Source organism: Notechis scutatus, chromosome 4, assembly GCF_049901735.1.
Source record: "Notechis scutatus isolate UNSWTSFEM ecotype Mainland chromosome 4, rNotScu1.2, whole genome shotgun sequence".
In the NCBI taxonomy this organism is placed as follows: Eukaryota; Metazoa; Chordata; class Lepidosauria; order Squamata; family Elapidae; genus Notechis; species Notechis scutatus.
Genome location: NC_142012.1, coordinates 41,282,341 through 41,300,346, shown reverse-complemented (window position 1 = coordinate 41,300,346; position 18,006 = coordinate 41,282,341). Strand labels below are relative to the sequence as shown.

The 18,006-nt window shown below is 36.2% G+C and overlaps 1 protein-coding gene across 3 annotated transcripts in view; it reads left to right on the top strand.

Moving 5' to 3' along the window:
• The window catches only part of FGL1 (fibrinogen like 1), a 38,596-nt gene extending 24,590 nt beyond the window's left edge, over positions 1 to 14,006 (top strand). For 2 of the 3 annotated variants that reach the window (XM_026666981.2, XM_087963215.1), the window contains exons 6-8: positions 1,218 to 1,306; positions 2,081 to 2,268; positions 12,828 to 14,006. In XM_026666981.2, the coding sequence (XP_026522766.2) occupies positions 1,218 to 1,306; positions 2,081 to 2,268; positions 12,828 to 12,987 (437 nt within the window). In that variant the 3' untranslated portion in view covers positions 12,988 to 14,006. Of the gene's footprint in view, positions 1 to 1,217; positions 1,307 to 2,080; positions 2,269 to 3,717; positions 5,252 to 12,827 lie in introns of those variants that run through there. The other variant, XM_087963216.1, reaches the window with a different exon arrangement.
• The last annotated feature ends 4,000 nt before the right edge of the window (positions 14,007 to 18,006 follow it).

The following is an 18,006-nucleotide window of genomic DNA, read 5'->3' as shown; positions in this document are numbered from 1 at the left end:
TCTAGATCAGGGGTCTGCAACCTTAAACACTCAAAGAGCCATTTGGACCCATTTCCCACCCGGAGCCAATAATTTAACAACCGGTGTGACTGGGCGGGCATGGCCATCAATCACTCCCAACCAGTCACCTCCTGCTCTGGAATATGGAGCAAGTCTCCATCCCCCGCCACCACCCTTTCCTTCTCAGGCCAGGTGAGGAGTGACGGGGAGAGGAGGGCGGATCAGCCAGTGGTAGGATCAACCGACAAGGAGCTGCAGCAGAGGGCCGAAAGAGCCGCATGTGGCTCCAGAGCCGCAGGTTGCAGACTCCTGATCTAGATGATGGGATTGTGGTCCAGCAGAATTAGAGGACAGACCTAATGAAAGCTACTTTAGGTAAAGTGGTTATTTTGTTTTTAAAAATACCCCACAAATCTCCAGCATTTTATTCATATATTTGCTGGTTCTTATAGAATAATCTCAATTGTGATTATTACAATTTGCATATTTTAAAATATCTGTTCTGGACACCGAACAATTTGATACAGAAAAGAGAAACAACACTTACTGGCAAGTGGAAATCACAGCCACATCTACAAACTCTTATCAGTCTAGAATTATAGTGAAGGAAATCTTCCCACTGTTTTCTCCTACCCAGACAGAGAGAATTTCTCAAAATACTGGGCATTTCAGTTGTAAGTTGTGTTTAGTCTGATAATCCAACAGCTAATTTCAAGCCTGGGATGTGTAAACACAGGACATAAGTGTGGGTGGGGGTGGAGGTAAGGAGGTTCTTTGATCTGGCTGTGTATGTGTATATGTATAGTTCTTTGTTTGTTCTGATTGTGAGGTCTGAATAGCTTGCCCCACAGTCAGAACAAAGCAAAGCACCACACACTGTTAATATAATTCAGGTGTTAAATACATGTTAGGTATCACTAGTGCATTATACCAAAATGCTGAGTTCCCAAGTGTAAAGGGCAAGATCTCTGATTACAATTATGTAATAAATTTATTTTTAATAATGGATAATAAATTTTCAACAAAATTCCATATTAACCTGCCATGATTAATCAAAATATATCAATATCATGCTAAGCAACAGGAAGCTCAAACTGCTAAAAAATGAGCAGTTAGCCACTGTATCTGAATTCTCTCGATGCCTGCAGTGAATTGAATGGAAGTTCTCCCTTCTTCTCTTCTGAATATTGCACCTTCATTTGTTCTTTTCAATTCAGAGAATTATACCTTGAGGATCGATTTGTCTGACTTTATGGATGAACAGCGTTTTGCACAGTATGAAAAGTTTCGAGTTGCAGATGAGCAGGTAGTAGAAGTAACTTCATTAGAACTTGGAATTCCAAATACACAGCATAAGAAAGTCAGTATTTTACAAATGTTGTATCATTCAGAATTCTGGGTGTGTATGAGTGTGTGTGTGTTGTATGTGTGTGTGTGTGTTTTAGCGTGTTAGACTAAGTGAGCTCCATTTAGCTGTGAACATCATTAATTGTGGGCAGTCAAGAATGTATAAGAAGAGGGTTAGTAAGATCTCTAAAGGAAAACATTCTCTTATCTAACCAATTTCACAGAGTGCCCATGAGAAAATGATCTTCATTCATATTATGTTAAGAAACAGAGGAGTAAATACTATTTTCAATTAGCATTTCAATTTCAAAGGCAGTAAGCTTTCAAACTTTTGGCAATCACAGACAACAAAATCAACCTCAGAAAATAGATTACCCACCCAATTAAATAAAAACACACTATACCCCTCCCAATTTTCAAATTTAAAATCATGGGAATTCGCAATATGCTAAATTCTTTAATTGTTGACTCCAGCATTTTAAAAAAATCAATACAGAATAATATGCTCAACTCCCTTATAGGCACAAATCCTTAAAACTGGGAAATCCCCTATGCTATACATGTATCTAATCTTGGTTGTTAAATGCAACCATATGAATGAAGCCTTTGCATTTTCAATTGATTTTTTTGTGGACAAAGTTTCTTATTCATCTTTTTGAAGATATCTCTTAAATGCTAGACAGGAATTCCAATTATACAATTCTCTAACTCCTTTTCTCATCTTCTTTGCTAGAATTCCTACAAGATGAATTGTGGTCAATATTCTGGAACAGCTGGTGACTCTCTCACTGGGGGGTTTCACCCTGAAGTTAAATGGTGGGCAAATCATCAAGGGATGAAATTCAGTACCAAAGACAGAGATAATGACAATTATGAAAAGAATTGCGCTGAAGAAGATCAAGCTGGCTGGTGGTTTAACAGGTTGGCTATCTTTTCATGTTATTTTGATTTAGAACTATTTCCCCCCCTAAACTCATGTAAAATAACACAAAAGTTCTGGATCTGAGTAGCTTTGTAAAGCCAAGTTAAGTGCTAATGCTTATTTTGCCATTATAAATTTCAAATAAGTCTCAATTAGTGCAGTCAATGAATTTCACAAAACAGTCATATTATTTGAATTTGCACTGTTCGCTATTCAAAGTGATACTTCAATGGGAAAAAACAAGCCTTTTCTATTAAAAACTTGTACTGTTTTTCTCTGACAAAATCTTCCTTTTTCCCATTTGCATAAACAAACATTAGCATCATCTAAAACCCCAACCTCAAGTGTGCATGCCCTATCCTCAATTATGCATGCAGTAACCTCACATTAACTGAATTTTGGGTCACATTAAATATGACCTTGATATCAGTCTCCAATCTACACTAAATTAAAAATTATGGGTAGTCCTCAACTTATAACCGCAACTGAGCCCAACATTTCTGCTGCTAAGTATGACAGTTGTTAAGTGAATTTTGTCCCATTTTATGACCTTTCTTGCCACATTTGTTAAGAGAATCACTGCAGTTGTTAAGTTAGTAACAGGTTATTAAGTGAATCTGGCTTCCCCATTGAAATTTGCTTATCAGAAGGTCACACGATACCCAGATGCTGCAACCGTCATAAATATGAGTCAGTTGCCAAACATCTGAATTTTCATTGTGTGACCATGGGGATGCTGCAATGGTCATAAGTGTGAAAAATGGTCATGAGTCACTTTTTCAGTGCAGTTGTAATTTTGAATGGTCACTAAAAAAACGGTTGTAGGTTGAGGACAGGGGTGGGTTTCTACCGGTTCTGTCCACCTCTGTAGAACCGGTAGCTCTGAAGAGCAGCATAGAACCAGTTCTATGTCTGCAGATGTTTTTACCTACCCGCCTGCCCAGGCTCTTACCTTACCTTTATTTCCTGCTTTTTCAACTTCAGCTGCTGTGAGGGGCACAGCTGCAGTTTAAAAAGCAGGCAAAAAGTACTTTTTCAAAGGCTGCTTCTCAGCACGCAGCACTGCTCAGTTGTCCAGGCACCAGGCTGATGACGATTTACAGGCGCGCGCTCAGCATGCAGGGAAGCACATCGTAAATCACCGAACCTCATAAATCATTGAACCGGTAGTTAACCCTGTCGGATCCCACCCCTGGTTGAGGATTACCTATATTTGAATTCCCGCTATTCATGAACTAATATTTTCCATGTTAAGCTGCAAATGCTCACTAAATTGATGCTCAATAAATTGAACATGTTGCCCTATTGTAAGAATATTATTTCTCAATCCACATGTACAGGATTGTGCTGCACACAAAGTTACTTGTTCTTATTATATTGGCCACAAAGCAAACTTTAGTAAAGTATAATATCATATACATTTCTTGCTATATTTTCTTGTCTTTCAGGGCTTCATACATATTGAATTGTCAAGATCTTTTTTTGACCACCAAGCACAGCAAAATAGTTACCAGTCTTATTCTCCCTCCTTTAACAGATGTGACTCTGGAAGAGTAGTTAAACTGCTCAATCACTACTGCTTTTTGCTGCAAAACAGCAGGATCTCACCTAAGCCATCGAAGTAGAATTCTGTCAATTTATATTTTAAAATTTTCAGCAGTATTCAGCAATAGCAAACATAAATTTACATTTATTGATTCATGCTTATCTTCCTAAGGGTGTCACATACTTTAACATGACTGGGAAGATTTTCTAATTTTATTTTTACAATATTTGCATTTAATATATTCTTATTGTTTTAAAATTATATTTAACTTTGCATGTTGGCCATAATAATAATAACAACTAATTTTTTGTCATGATCATTAGTGTGCTGAGCGCTACCGGCAAATATATTTTAAAAACCCTAACACTGAAGAAAACTAGTCCTTCATAAGAAATAGTATTTAAAAAAATCAAGGAACATTCATATATATTTGAAATAAATTGGGATAAAATGCCATCTCTGGTTTGACCATCACTCAGATGAGTTGTAACACTTGCAAGGACTATAAGCAGGTTTGCCGTGAGTTAAGAAACATTGTTTCCACACACCTTTCTACAGTATTCTGCATGGCATTAATCACATAGAACATAATAATCAAAAATGACTTTTAAATGGTTTTAAATGGTACACTTTAAAGCGTACCCAATGCATTTGCAAGTCTAAGGGAACTTTGACACTGCCAAAAGAATTATTGTCAACACTGAATCTAAAAGGTTGCAAAATATAGCAAGGAAGTATATTTACATAGCCAAATAATATGCATAATTCTCTAACAATATGCATAATTCTCAGGGAACAAGTTGTCTCTTATGATTTGAGAGCTATCAGATATATTTGAAAAGGTTCTGCCCCTTAGAAGCAGCTTAAATGTTCTTTCTTTTCTTTTGTCCTGGATTGTTCTGGTTTGGCTCTGTCTATCCGGTTGTTATCGAAATCTTGCCAATTATTGCAAGCATTTTTCAATTCAGTTTGAAGCCAAGTTTACTGTGTGAAACAATATGTTTCAGCTTTCATCAATGCTAACTTGATAAGGAGGAGGAAGTGAAATAGTGTTTAAATCCTGTTTTCAGTGAAGTAAAAGCTTCCACTGACTTCAGATGGGAGTTTGTCACTGCTGAAAATAAAAGAGTCACATTTGTTTCTGGTGAATCATTATGGAATATATTGCACGGCAATTATTCTGAGTCAAAGAATAATAATTATAAATTCATTTTTCCGGTTCTCATTATGTAATAGATTTTTATTGCTAGTTTCAAAAAGAATCAATTCTATCTTAGCAATCATTCTGTAAACCTATCATAATAGCCCTTTTCCTTCTGGACTTCCTTCTACCCTACTTGGGGTTGGGTTTTCCTTAGCAATAATGAAATTAGAATTGCTGATAGGAGATCTTGGCGAATGACATGCAGCTCAAAAACCACGTCATACATGATTTGGTACATAAAAAGGAAGATTGAAAGAAAAGTACAGCTTAGTGCTAATGAACTTATTAGGGCTTTCTTCCACCTAGAAGAGTATATCAGATTGCAGCCTAGTTCAGATTTTTATTTTATTTTTATGGATTTATTATGAATGGGTTCTCAATTGGTCTATGGATAAATTATGCAGAAGGATGGAAAGATGAAGTATTAGGCTATGGGTACTTTACAAGCAAACGCAGTCTGCTGAAGTACTGCCTAACAGGTTTTATATATGGAAAATGTGCATATCCTATATATCTCAGAAATATGCTTCTTTCACAGAAGGAAGGAAATGGCTATATATCTGTTGCTGAGAGACTTAAATAATTGTCTTGTATTTAACTCCAGGCATACTGTATGTGCTGAACTACAAAGCATTTTAACTATGGAATTGACTATAATTGGATTATCATTCAGTTTGATTTTGATAGCATAACGATTCACAATTTCAAATGCTACAAAAGGTAGACCCCTTGTTTAAGGAAGCCAAATAATCCAGAGAAGTTTAAATCCAATGAGATGTCATGAGCACAACAGTACTGTCCAAAAATGGTGCTTCTTGACCATTCTTAACAATAAAGGCATTCGCATTAAGAATGTTTCTCTCAGGAGAAATGTTTTCTTCCACCAGTTGACACTGTGCAGCAAAGTAGATTAAAACATCCAAATGTAGTTACATACTAATATAAACTCTGGCCATGAAAAAATATTCTGCAAAGGACTGCTTTTTCTTTTTTCTTTTCTTTTTACAACTTTCTCCTAGGCCTTAAACTCTTTTCCTTGCAAACTGGTCAAGAAGGGGGTGGAAAAATCAATAACACTGCAGGGGATTCTAATTGAAATTGATTATTAGATCCTTTTTAGTCAGGACTAGTTAAGGAATGGAAACAATACTGAAGGTTCTAGTTGGTTATCTCTCCTAGGACCTTGATATGGGACAACATATCCTTTTTGATCTTATTAGATGTCTTTATCATGCCCACTAACATCAACTATAATATCCTCCTGAGCCACCTGCAGGAAAAGGGAGTTGGTAGTATTGTTTCATGGTGTTTCTGCTTCCACTTTAGTGGATACTTCAAATCAGAGTCATGCAATCATATCCTAATACTTTGTGATTAAGTCCTTAAAGTGTGAAGTTCCTTTAGATTTCCCTCCAAATTATTTAATCTGTACATGAATGAAGTGAGTCATTCTGTGGTTCAAGCTAACATGGTTCGGGATGATGTTATTATTACTATGCTGTGCCAAGAAGTTTCTGACATTCTGAATTGGTGTCCAAAGACTGTGACAGCATAGATAGTAAAACAAGTCCAGTTTAAACCATTCCTTGACAAAGCAACTTGTTGATATCAGCAACATTAATAGTAACTCTGGATGGAAGTCACACTCCCCCAAAGAAGCTAATTTGTAACTTGGGACTTCTTCTGGATTCTCAGGTCCTGTTTAAAAAGAATATGGAAGCTGTGACCAGGGTTCCTCTGGCAAACATTGGCTTATATGACTGCCTGTCTCACACAATGACTCTAAGTGGCTCACAGCAATCAGTAAAAACAATAAAAACAAAACTACTCTTCCCACTGGGCATCTGACCAATTAGCCTCCTGACTCAATCCCCTTTCTAGACCAACACTTGGGGAAAAAGCCAGGGCTTCACAGCTATCTAAAAAGTTACGGTTCCCTTGAATCTCAAGAGGCCTGGGGCAATATAGACAGGTACATCTCTAAAGTCTCAAAAGTTGCCAGCATTTAAAGGAGGGGACTTGGATTATACCCACCATATCTGACCCAGAACAGTAGATATAATTAGAAAGAGGCAGCCTAGCAAACAACCTGGTCTTGTGCCATTAGGGCTGTTATTACAAGCATCTTGAATTGTTCCTGGAGAGCACCTGGAAGCCAGCACAGCTCATGTAACAATGGGATAACAAGAGAAGCTACAGCTACTCAGCTACAGAAAATGTAGTAGCAAGACTCCTGACAGGACAACCCCGTCAAGTCTGAATAACACTAATTTTGAAGTCAGTTCAATACTGCATTGTTTACTATTTCAGTAGGCTAGTACTATTTCAGTGAAATGTGCTATCACTTTTAAAGTCCCTATTGGTACAGCACATAAATACAGAAGGCAACACTGAACAAAAATTAATCTGGTCTGGTCCTAACAGAAGGTCTGTGTAGGCCTTCCTCCTTGAGAAACAGGTGGGATCTGGACCTGGCCTTCTCAGTAGGAGAATTCTTTCCTACAGTATCCCCTTCCTCAAAGGTACAGTTATTTCCTGCCCAATGAGGTTTCATAAAACTATCCAAAGCACAGCTGTTTCAGTGATCATTTGGCTTTTCAGTTATAAGATTATTCTTATTTATGTTTTTTAAGCATTGGAAATGTTTCATACTACTTGTTTGTGTTTAACATTGGGATAGGCTATAAATATTAATATAATAATATAATAAATAATCTAACCAGTAGTTGCTCATATTTTTCAAGATAAAATGTTTTTATAATATGCACATTTTTCACATTAGTCTTGTTAGCCAGTAATACAATAGACCATATTGCCTATGAGATGTATAGAGCTTAATATTAGTCCAGTATTTAACATAATTTGCACAAACCTATTCTCCTCTCATAGCAATTGGGTTGGTCTTGTTATAAAAATCTGAGCAGATGCAATGAGGACATAACTTCCACAATTCCCAAATTTTCCTAACTTAACTATTGCAAACCCATAATGACAAAATATGCACAATCAGATTTGCTAGGTCTTCATCCTAATGTATCATGATCAGAAGTTTTGTATTATACTGTGGAGATCTGGTATCTCTTTAAGAGCCAATGGCATGATTATTTAATGTGGAGATTGTGCCATGCAGCTATGCTCGCAAGAATGACAGTTGTCCAATTCTCCAGTTCTTTTCTGTTTGTTTGTTTTAAAACATGCTTTTTGTTGTGAACAATGGAGTAGTGTTTGTGTGGAAACAAAACCAGCAAGCACAGACAAGGAAAAGCACTGTTCACAGGCCATCATCACATATGCATAAGGAAAGACAATGGAGTTCCCTGGGTTGCTTTGTCAAAGATGCCTACCTGTTAAAAAATCAGATCACTGGATAATAGTCTTTTTTCGGAGTTTTAAAAACAGAGAAGTAGAAAACATAACAATAAAGCCTAGCTAGATTAAGGCTTGTGAGGTTTAATGTGTGCTGAGGACACAAGTTGTCCTAAGTGGTAATGCGATTTCTTAGGCTTTGGTTTAGCATTGTGGTTACAACAAACTATAAATTTGTGTATTGTAAACCCAGTCAGTCACTGAGTTTGCACACTGTACAAAACCAAACAAGTTGTATTATGACTATTGCAGAGATGGGCAACCTGAGGCTCTAGAGACTTAGTCTGTCACCCGCATTTTTGTGATAGTCAGAGACATTGTTGACTTCAGTTGCAAAACTAGTGTTTATTTGTAATGGCAACAGTATGTTATTTTTGTAATTTATTTTTAACATTACTTCCTGTTTGAGTCATGCTTGACTTCTGGTGACTATGTAGTTTTGTCCATGTCCAAAAATACAAAACTGGTTTACAACTGTTTCTTCCCAAGATGTCTTCTTTCCAGTCTAGCTTAGAGCTTTAGTATTTCCTAATGATTTCTCATCCAACTACTAATTAAATCCAACCCTTTGTTCTTGAGACACATCTACTTCTGCTAGTAACTTGTAAATAGAATCATGGCATCATAGAAAATCTGTTCCTCATTACAGATTTAGAACTTCTCTGACAGGTGACCATTCAGCCTCTGTCTGAAAATCTCTTAAAAAAGAGCACATCACTTTCTGTGAGAATATTCTGTGAGAAAAAATGGGGATGTTCCTCTTAATGACTAGCCTGAATTGCATTCCTTGTGGATTTTATCCCTGTCATTTTTTAACTTTAATACCCAAAACTGGGTAGAGTATTCTCAATGGAAGCTACCCAGGGCAGAGTGGAGTAGAGCAAATAAAGCCTATGATTTGGTCTCTTTGCTTGTGTTAACACACTTCAAAAGTGTGAGATGGTCTATGTTTTTTTTAAAAAATACATCACATTATTTGTATTTAGCTTGTTGTTAATATAGCCCTTTTCATAGCCAATATAGTTATGTTGTCTGAATTGATAAAATTGTGCTGGTGATATAAAGCATAATTAAGCATATTGGTTATGTAAAGTTTGGCTATTTTTATTGCCAGTTGTTTCAGGAAATGATTTTTTTCTCTTCAGATTAAGTTGATTAGCAGGCAAAAAAATATGAAAACAATTAGTGCTGTATCAACCAACAAAGAAAGAAAATGCTTTGTTTTTTTCTTGCTACATTTCTGCTATATTGCAAAGAATATTCAGGAAGCAAAAAGAGGAATGATAAAATGGAAACTTGATTGGAAAAAATATCTGCACAACTAAATAGGTACTTATCTTTTTTAAAGGGGCTCTGATAAAGGAATAAAATTAAGTGTCCCTGAAATCTTTCAATGGTGTGAATCTGAGGAGAAAAAAGAAGTGAGGACACAGTACAAAATGATATTGTAAATATATTTAAATTTAGAATTAATGTTTTTAAATCTTGCAGCTCCCACTTATAACTTAATCTGGATTTTGATATATAACCTACAATAGATTTTAATTTACCTTTCTTCCTTTCCTCCCTTCCTTCCTTTTCTTTTCTTTTCTTCTCTTTTTCACATGCTGATGGAAGAATGCTTTGTCTATCTTCAATATTTTGAGGGAGAGTTATATAACTTTTATTAAAAAAAACTTTAAAGAGTTTAAAAACCACAGCAAACCTAAAGTGAGAAAGAAAAAAGAAAATAGAAAACGAGAAACAGAGACAAAGAAAAAGAAAAATTTCTAGAAGCAACTTTCCATCTTCTGTAACAGCAGTTACTGGCATAATTATTACTATTTCCATCCTCCCAAATTATTGTTTGGTTCCGCCCTTTCATAAGCAACCCTTTTAAATCAGTAACTTCAATATTTTGATTTAGTATTATGAGGTTTTCCCTTATTTTTGTAAACATCCAAATAAACATAACCCACATATTCCACTTATTTTTGGTTAATTGGCCGGAGGCAGGGAGATACATTTTTTTATTCAGTGGTTTGCCACAGACACTAAATGATGTAATCCCTAAGAAACTCCTGCAGTTTCTCCAGAAAAGATTATAGGGGTTGATGAATCTATTCAAAGGGGAACTAAAATGATGCTCAGGCCATCTCTGGATAATGCCAGGCGAGATTGTTGGATTCTTATGTTCAGATATAAACTGAAATATTGCCCCAACCATTTCATATAATGTAGGACGGAAGAAAATAACACATTAAACCATTTGTAGTTCTAACACTTTTTCAGGATTTCTTTTTTTCCCCTTCCAACCAAAAAAAGAAATTATTGAAGAGATAAAGATGGAATAGCAACATAAGCCATTATTTTGGTTGTAATCAGAACCCTCAATCCAGAAATATCAGCAAACTTGTTTGAGATATTTATCATGCTTGGTATTAAACTAGTTGTACTTCATGAAAAAAAACCCCACAATATTTGACAATATTTGAAAATGATTGATGCACTAGATCATTTTAGGTGCTTTGTATGGTCTTGTATCTATTATTGTTTTACAACACTAGCACACACATGCAGTGGGCTGCTTACTTATCTTATGGGCCATTTTCTTCATCAAGCTGATCACTGAGGAGATCAAGACAATCATGGGGTGGATTTTAGGTACCATAAAAAATATAGCAAATCACTAGTTTTGTTAGGAAATAAGTTAGGGAATAAGCAGGGTTTCTTGGGATATTGGGATATTTGGGGGAAATGAAATAACTTTCAGAATTTGTCTGAAAATCAATGGAACTTTCCTTACATGAAGTAAAATATATCATAAGGATGATATTGTCAGTATAGTATATCTCTGTATAATCAGATTGATTTAGACCTTGAGTCTCATAATATATTAGACTGGAGAGGCTTGCTGGTGACATTTCTATTAGTTGTTTGGTGTGGCTTGGTGGTCATGTGACTAGGTGGGCGTGGCCAACTTGACCTCACTCATGTCAAGGGGCGCTTCTCCTCGCCTGGCCTCTCATGACAGTGGGGATGCTGCAATGGTCATACGTGTGAAAACAGTCAAAAGTCACTTTTTAGTGCCATTGTAACTTTGAATGGTCACTAAATGAACTGTTATAAATCAAGGATTACCTGTACAAAAATACAAAAAGCTTCTTTGCTTGTAAAATGCTACTCTAAATACCAATCATTAGATTAAAAATACCTGCAAGCCAGAGTTACAAATCAGGCAGGGTGCCAGAGCACCTTGAGGAATTAAAATAGTTAAAATACAATAACTATCAGCAGCCAACTCTTGCTCATAGTGACACCCTTTGGCAGAGAGGTCATTTAAGCTCTCCAGAAAAAGCACACCCAGGAAAAGCAATCCTTAGATCCATTTGCACCACTTAAAGACACCAGCTGGTATCACTCACCTCACAAGATATCCTAAGGAAATCATCCAGATTTAAGGAAAGGTCACATGCCCCCCAGAAAGGCAGTAAAAAAAATCAGTGCCAAGCTTGCATCCTGCCTCTTGGAAGTACACGCCAAAAGGACAGTGCCAGATGCCACTAAAGCAGTGAAGGAACACCCCCTCCCCAGATAGAAAAAGAAACGATGAGGCAGGAAAAAATTCAAACATAATACAAATAATTAAATCACAACCGTACTGTTGCTTGTTGTAGCTGAACAGGGAAAATTATCCTATCAATAAACACAGGATTAAATATCACCAAGCACAGAATTAACCTTCACCAAAAACCAGTTTTAGACCAAAACTCAGAAAGGGTATGTAAATTCACATTTGAATGTCAATCTTTCTAGCTAGCCAAGAAGCCTTGCTGAATTGTCACTCATCTTGGTTCCGTCATTAAAAGCTTCTTTCTGACAGCGCTGCTTCATTATTCAATTATTTCTTCAAAGTGTTGATTGTCCAGGGAAGTATTTCCTCCCAACAGCAGTGTAAAAATCTTAAAACAACCCCTCCCCTTTAAGAAAGTCAAGCCCCAGAAGCTCCGGAGAAAGGAAGTCTAGGCGTACTGGCAAGAATGTAATAAGGGTGGAAAAAATACAAAAGGAGCTTGCTTCTAACTACCAGTTATCCAAACTGCTTAGAAAGTTAACAAGGGGTTCTATAGAACCGGTCAGAACTGGTAGAATCCCACCTCTGGTCTGTTACTAGATAGTCCTTTGACAATGAGTAAGTGGTGATTCTCTTCAGATCCAAGATCCATGCAAGTAGCAAAGGGTTAGAGGTAGCTGCATCCCCCAAAGCAAAAACAGGTGGAGATGAAGAGAAATTGTGGCCCCCTTTTAGTCCTAGATATTACTCAGGCTTCAAGGACTAAGATGCAGTATGTAGGAAAAAAAATAGGACACAGTTTCTACTTGCAAACAGTCTGAGGAAGCTATGATTTTGTTTGAAACTAATAGATGTCTTCTATTTCTTTTCTTTTTTTCTATTTCACTAGATGCCATACTGCCAACCTGAATGGCCTGTACTATAACGGACCCTATTCAGCAAGGACAGACAATGGAATTGTGTGGTACACATGGCGTGGCTGGTGGTATTCTTTGAAGTCTGTTGTCATGAAAGTCAGGCCATCAAACTTCAGTCCTAGTGTGGCTTAGGGTTTCTTCTTCTTAATCAAATCAACCACACCTGCACTGCGGAATTCACTTATTTCACTTAGATAAAGAAACCATTGAGTCTTTGTATAGATTTAAGTCCACCCTTTTCATTCAATATTTCACCATATCTAACTGGTTGTTCCTTTTTGTATATTATAGGATAAGAAAATGCTTCAATAGTCGATAGCCAGACTGGAATTTTCAAATAACATTGTCATTTAATCTTCTCCCAGTTTAAAAGAACTTCTGAGAAGAAGAGAACTCTACTGAGATTTTTTGAGATCAACCAAGGCTAGCCAAATGCTGCAACCCCCTAGCCAGGTTTCATTTTTTTAATCTAAAATTTTATTTGAATGAGTTCCATTTCTGGTCATTTCATGGGCATATTCATGCACTATTTACCTTTCAGTAAAGCCAGAATCCAAACTAGGATAACTATATTTATCCCACTGATTTTCAAAAGCTTAAATGTGCTTCATGCTTTTATGTATTTTTACTGATAAAAAAACAAATGGCATGGAAATACTGTATAAACAACTTGAGGTCTTTAATTCCACAGTCATTTGTTAAAAAAGATATTTCATGTCCTATTCCATAATAGCAGATTATAGAAGATTTAATAGAAGATTTAAGATTTCATTTATATTTAAGAGCATTAATTCTACCATGTTTTTAACTTGCCCCGTTCTTCACAAGTAGAATATAATCTAAAATATACACTGGATGAAGTTAAATCTTTGAGATATGCTACTACATGTAGTTAGTCATGCTGCTCTAATGTGGACAGAAGACTGAGGAAGATTGAATTTCAGAAGAAATGAAGAGTAAATACCCAGAGTGGATAGAATTAAGTGGCTAAATTTCACATCTAATTAGGAGAATCCAATGCAATATTGTTTTAGCCTGCAATTTATTTTTGATGTGACTTGTAATCGTTGAAAAAGAAGGACATTGCAGTGAGGATATTTTTCTAAATAAAGCTTGATAAAGCATTGCTTTTCCAATCTACATCACAAAAACTGCTGCAAATGAACTCAGAATAATATATACTTTCTATTGTTTCAATATGGCACACTTATTAATTGACTGATACTCATGATATCAGGGTTCCAACCAATGCCTTAATTAAATCATGAGCCTCGGGGCAAGCTTCAAAAGAAATCCAGTTATTTATTAGGAGCGTCAGGTCAGCATGGACCAAGTGAAGCCAACTCTGATCTCACTTAATTTGCGTTTTGGCTCTGACCCTGTTTCCCCCTCCCCCCAAGATGTGCCATCAGTCACATTCCCCAATGAAGGAATTTCACGGGTTGTAGAAGTCACTCCCGCTGGTCACTGTGGGTCTCTGTGGAGATGACCTTGACGTTGCCATCTGGAATGCGCTTTGTTTTGACTGAAATGCAGGTTCTTCGATGCAGCTGCGAGGCTCAATTCCCCATCCCCCTTGCCTATTGCAACTCGACAGCAGGTCAGGAATGCTTCACGAGTTGACACATGATATCATTAGTGATGAATCACAATTTATTTGCTATTCCTGTCCTTTTTAAGAAACCAAATTGCTTAGGAATTAATGACAACTAAAGAAAATCATGAAAAAAATACAAGCCACTAAGAAAAAAGACAGTGTAGTTCTAATAAGACAAATCCTATTTTGGAGTAGTATATTCACTGTTAAATTATCATGTCAGTATGATTCTAGACCTATTTAAAGTTTAATTTCAAATATGTATTTTTAATATTTTAAAAAGCATCACAGAAAACTTTTTTTGAAAAAAATGCCATAATAGAAATGAAATGGAAAAATATAGAAAAGCAGTAACTATTTTTTTATTTTTCATCTTTTTCTTGTTTCATACCATTGAAATAAAGATTACTTTATTTTAGGTCCATTCTATTATACTGTATGATATATTGGCTGGGTATTGACTTTGTAGATAAATAAAGTCATAGCATTCATATAACATTACTTTAGAGACCAAAGTGACTTGTGTCATAAAATCCTTATAATAGCCCCATATGGGAAAAGCAATGTTGTCATCCTTATATTGCAGGTACAGTAATGCAACTGATAAGCAGTATCTGTAGTATGCAATGATGAAGTCGATAAGATATTGATTAGTCAATTAACCACATCAAAGCATGAGCATCATACATTAAAATATAATAAAATTAGACAAGATAAAGAAGTGAAATAAAAGAGCTATGGTAAGATTAAATAGAATAAAATATAGCAGGTAAGATAGAGATAAATGAGTCAGACAAAATAAAAGAAGGTAAGAAGAGGAGGAAGACTTTATGAAGTCGATTAACTGTATCAAATAAATAAAACTGAAACAAAAATGCAAATAGATACAAAGAAAAAAATTCATAGTAGATCATTACCTCTAAATTTAATCTCAATCCGATCAAGGTAGAGATGGCATTTGAAATGAAAAGTGAAATCTTATTGATGATATGGAGTTTTGTTTCATTAAATAATTTTGGGTGTTTCAATATTTTTTTTTACTTTTTAAACAAAGGCTAAGTAAGCAGCCCTTTCTAGAGATAGAATTTGCAGTCAACAAGAATGTGTTTCTTGTCTTCAATGCTGAGGCTCCACCAATCCATAGTCTTTCTTCAATTGATATTTCATGAAATCTCTCGTATCTTATCATGGAGTCCAGTTGTTTGAATTGTGTTCTAAAAAAGTCTACTGAGATGTCAATGCATGTAAGTTGTTAAAGTTTGATTTCATTTTTATGAAATCAAAATGATGATACATGCATCATTACATCACTGAGCAAATGGTTTGATTATATAATGATATCATGATATCCAATTCAAATATATAAACAGCATCATTGGCATGCTGATCAGTGATGGGTTTCAAAAAATTTCCCTACCAGTTTGGTGTGAGCGCGCAACTCACCTTCTTCTGCAACCCATGTGTGTAAAACAGCTGATGTGCGGCAATCTGCCATGCCATGTGCTGAGCTTGAAAAACAGGAAATAAAGGTAAGAATAGAGCCAGGATGGGTGGGCGGGCCCAGCAGCTGATCATTAGAGCGAACCGATTTGCTCACAGATGATCCTTGGAGCTATTGGTTTGGCTGAACTGGGCCAAACTAGTAGAATACCACCACTGATGCTGACATCATCACTCACATACATTGATTTGATCCCCTCTTGGCTCCTCCCCATTTGCCTATGCAGCTGGTAGAATAATGGCCTCTGTCCGTACTAAACAAACATGTGACCAGCTATAGTTGACAGTTCTAGCCACAATGCAACTCTCTTTATTTGTTAAATTCTGAATTTCTAGTTGTTACTTAAAAATAGGTGCAGCTGAGTTTTAAGGAGTTGTTCTCAATTAAATTTTTATGAAGGTGGTGTTTCTGTCAGTTTTGTAACTGAGAAAATTAAAGTCTTCATGAAATAGTAAAAGAAGAAGGGCAGGTTTAGCAATTAGGTGGTAGCATTTATTGCTTTCCTGCCAAAGTCCAGATATTTTCTGCAAATGTTTAATGAACTTCTTGAACGATGACAGAATAATGATCAGCATATATATTACTCCTGTAAAGTGCCCCTGCATGTATTATGATCCCCTTGCTATGATCACAAAGGTAAATAAAGAACAGTAAGAAATAACCAGAAGGAATGAGATGTCATTCATGATGCAATTACATACACTATTACAATTGTTAGCTGCAAGAACAATGCAAAATTCTTTCTTCTTCAATTTTCCACATACATATACCTTGAAAAAAACAGTACAGTTTTTTAAACAAGGACAAGCTCTGTGAAGAATAAATGAGTATTTAATGTCCTAGCACTGAACAAAACTCAGATATTCTGTTCTACAAAATAGTCAAATAGTCAAACTTAGGTTTTCCTTGATTTGATGATAAAAGTAAATACAGAATACAATAGATGAGCTCCTATGGATTTCTTTACATATTCAGAAATACAGAAATACCACTAGCCAGAGACAAAAATGAATCTGGAAATATATTTGTGCCTCCAAGTCTCCCCCAGTCAGAACTCTGGATCTGTGAAGACTTTAGATTTATGGTCTTTTCTGAAGCTGGAGCTAAAAAGGCAGAGCAGAGGGACTATCAACCTGAAGAGCTGGGGGGGGGGGGGGAATCATCTGAGGTGGCTGCCATAGGAATAAACATGGCCATTTGGGGTTGACTCAGATCATGAGGGGTCTAATCCTGACAGAGTGCCTGGTCCTGTAGCTCAAGAATATGCCAGAGGCTTTCAGCTTTTCTTCAGAAGAGATGACAGCAACTCCCTCATTAAGCCATGTCAGCCACTGAGGCTGCACAAAAGCAAACTTGGAGCCTTTTTTTTAATTGTTGGAGACAACTTTCTTATCTCCAAACATACTTCAGTTTCTTGTATTACCCTGCAACTTGAGCTTCAGCTGCAACCTGGACTGTACTCTTCAGCCTGCTAGTTCTCGATCCATGGATTTCTTTGCTTTGACCTGTATTTGTGTTTTTCAATTATATGATCTGACTAAAAAGAAAGAACTAATCTTCTCCAAATATCTCCTAGCTCTCTATTTACAATCTCTCCCAGCAAGTATTATCCCTGCCTTTCAAATAAATTTATTTTTTAAAAATACTTTATTATCTTGACAAATAACTCAAAGCAGTGAGCATATCCAACACATCATCTCCTATTTTCCCTACAACAACCCTGTGAAATGACAGCCAGAATTCTTCAACCCCTAGGAATAGTAATAGCCCACAAACCCATAGCTACACTCCACCAGGAATAATCCAGAACCAAAGACAAGATATCGAAGGATGAAAGAAACAATAATATACAAAATCAATTGTAATCATTGCAGCCAATTCTACATGGGACAAACATCACATCAATTAAAAACTAGAATCCATAAATACTGGCTGACAGTCATATGCGACAGTCCCAAATCCTTAATCTCTACCCACATCGACACCAAACAGCACCAGTTCGACTGGAGCAATACAAAAATCATCAGCCACACTGTCAACCGCCACACTCATG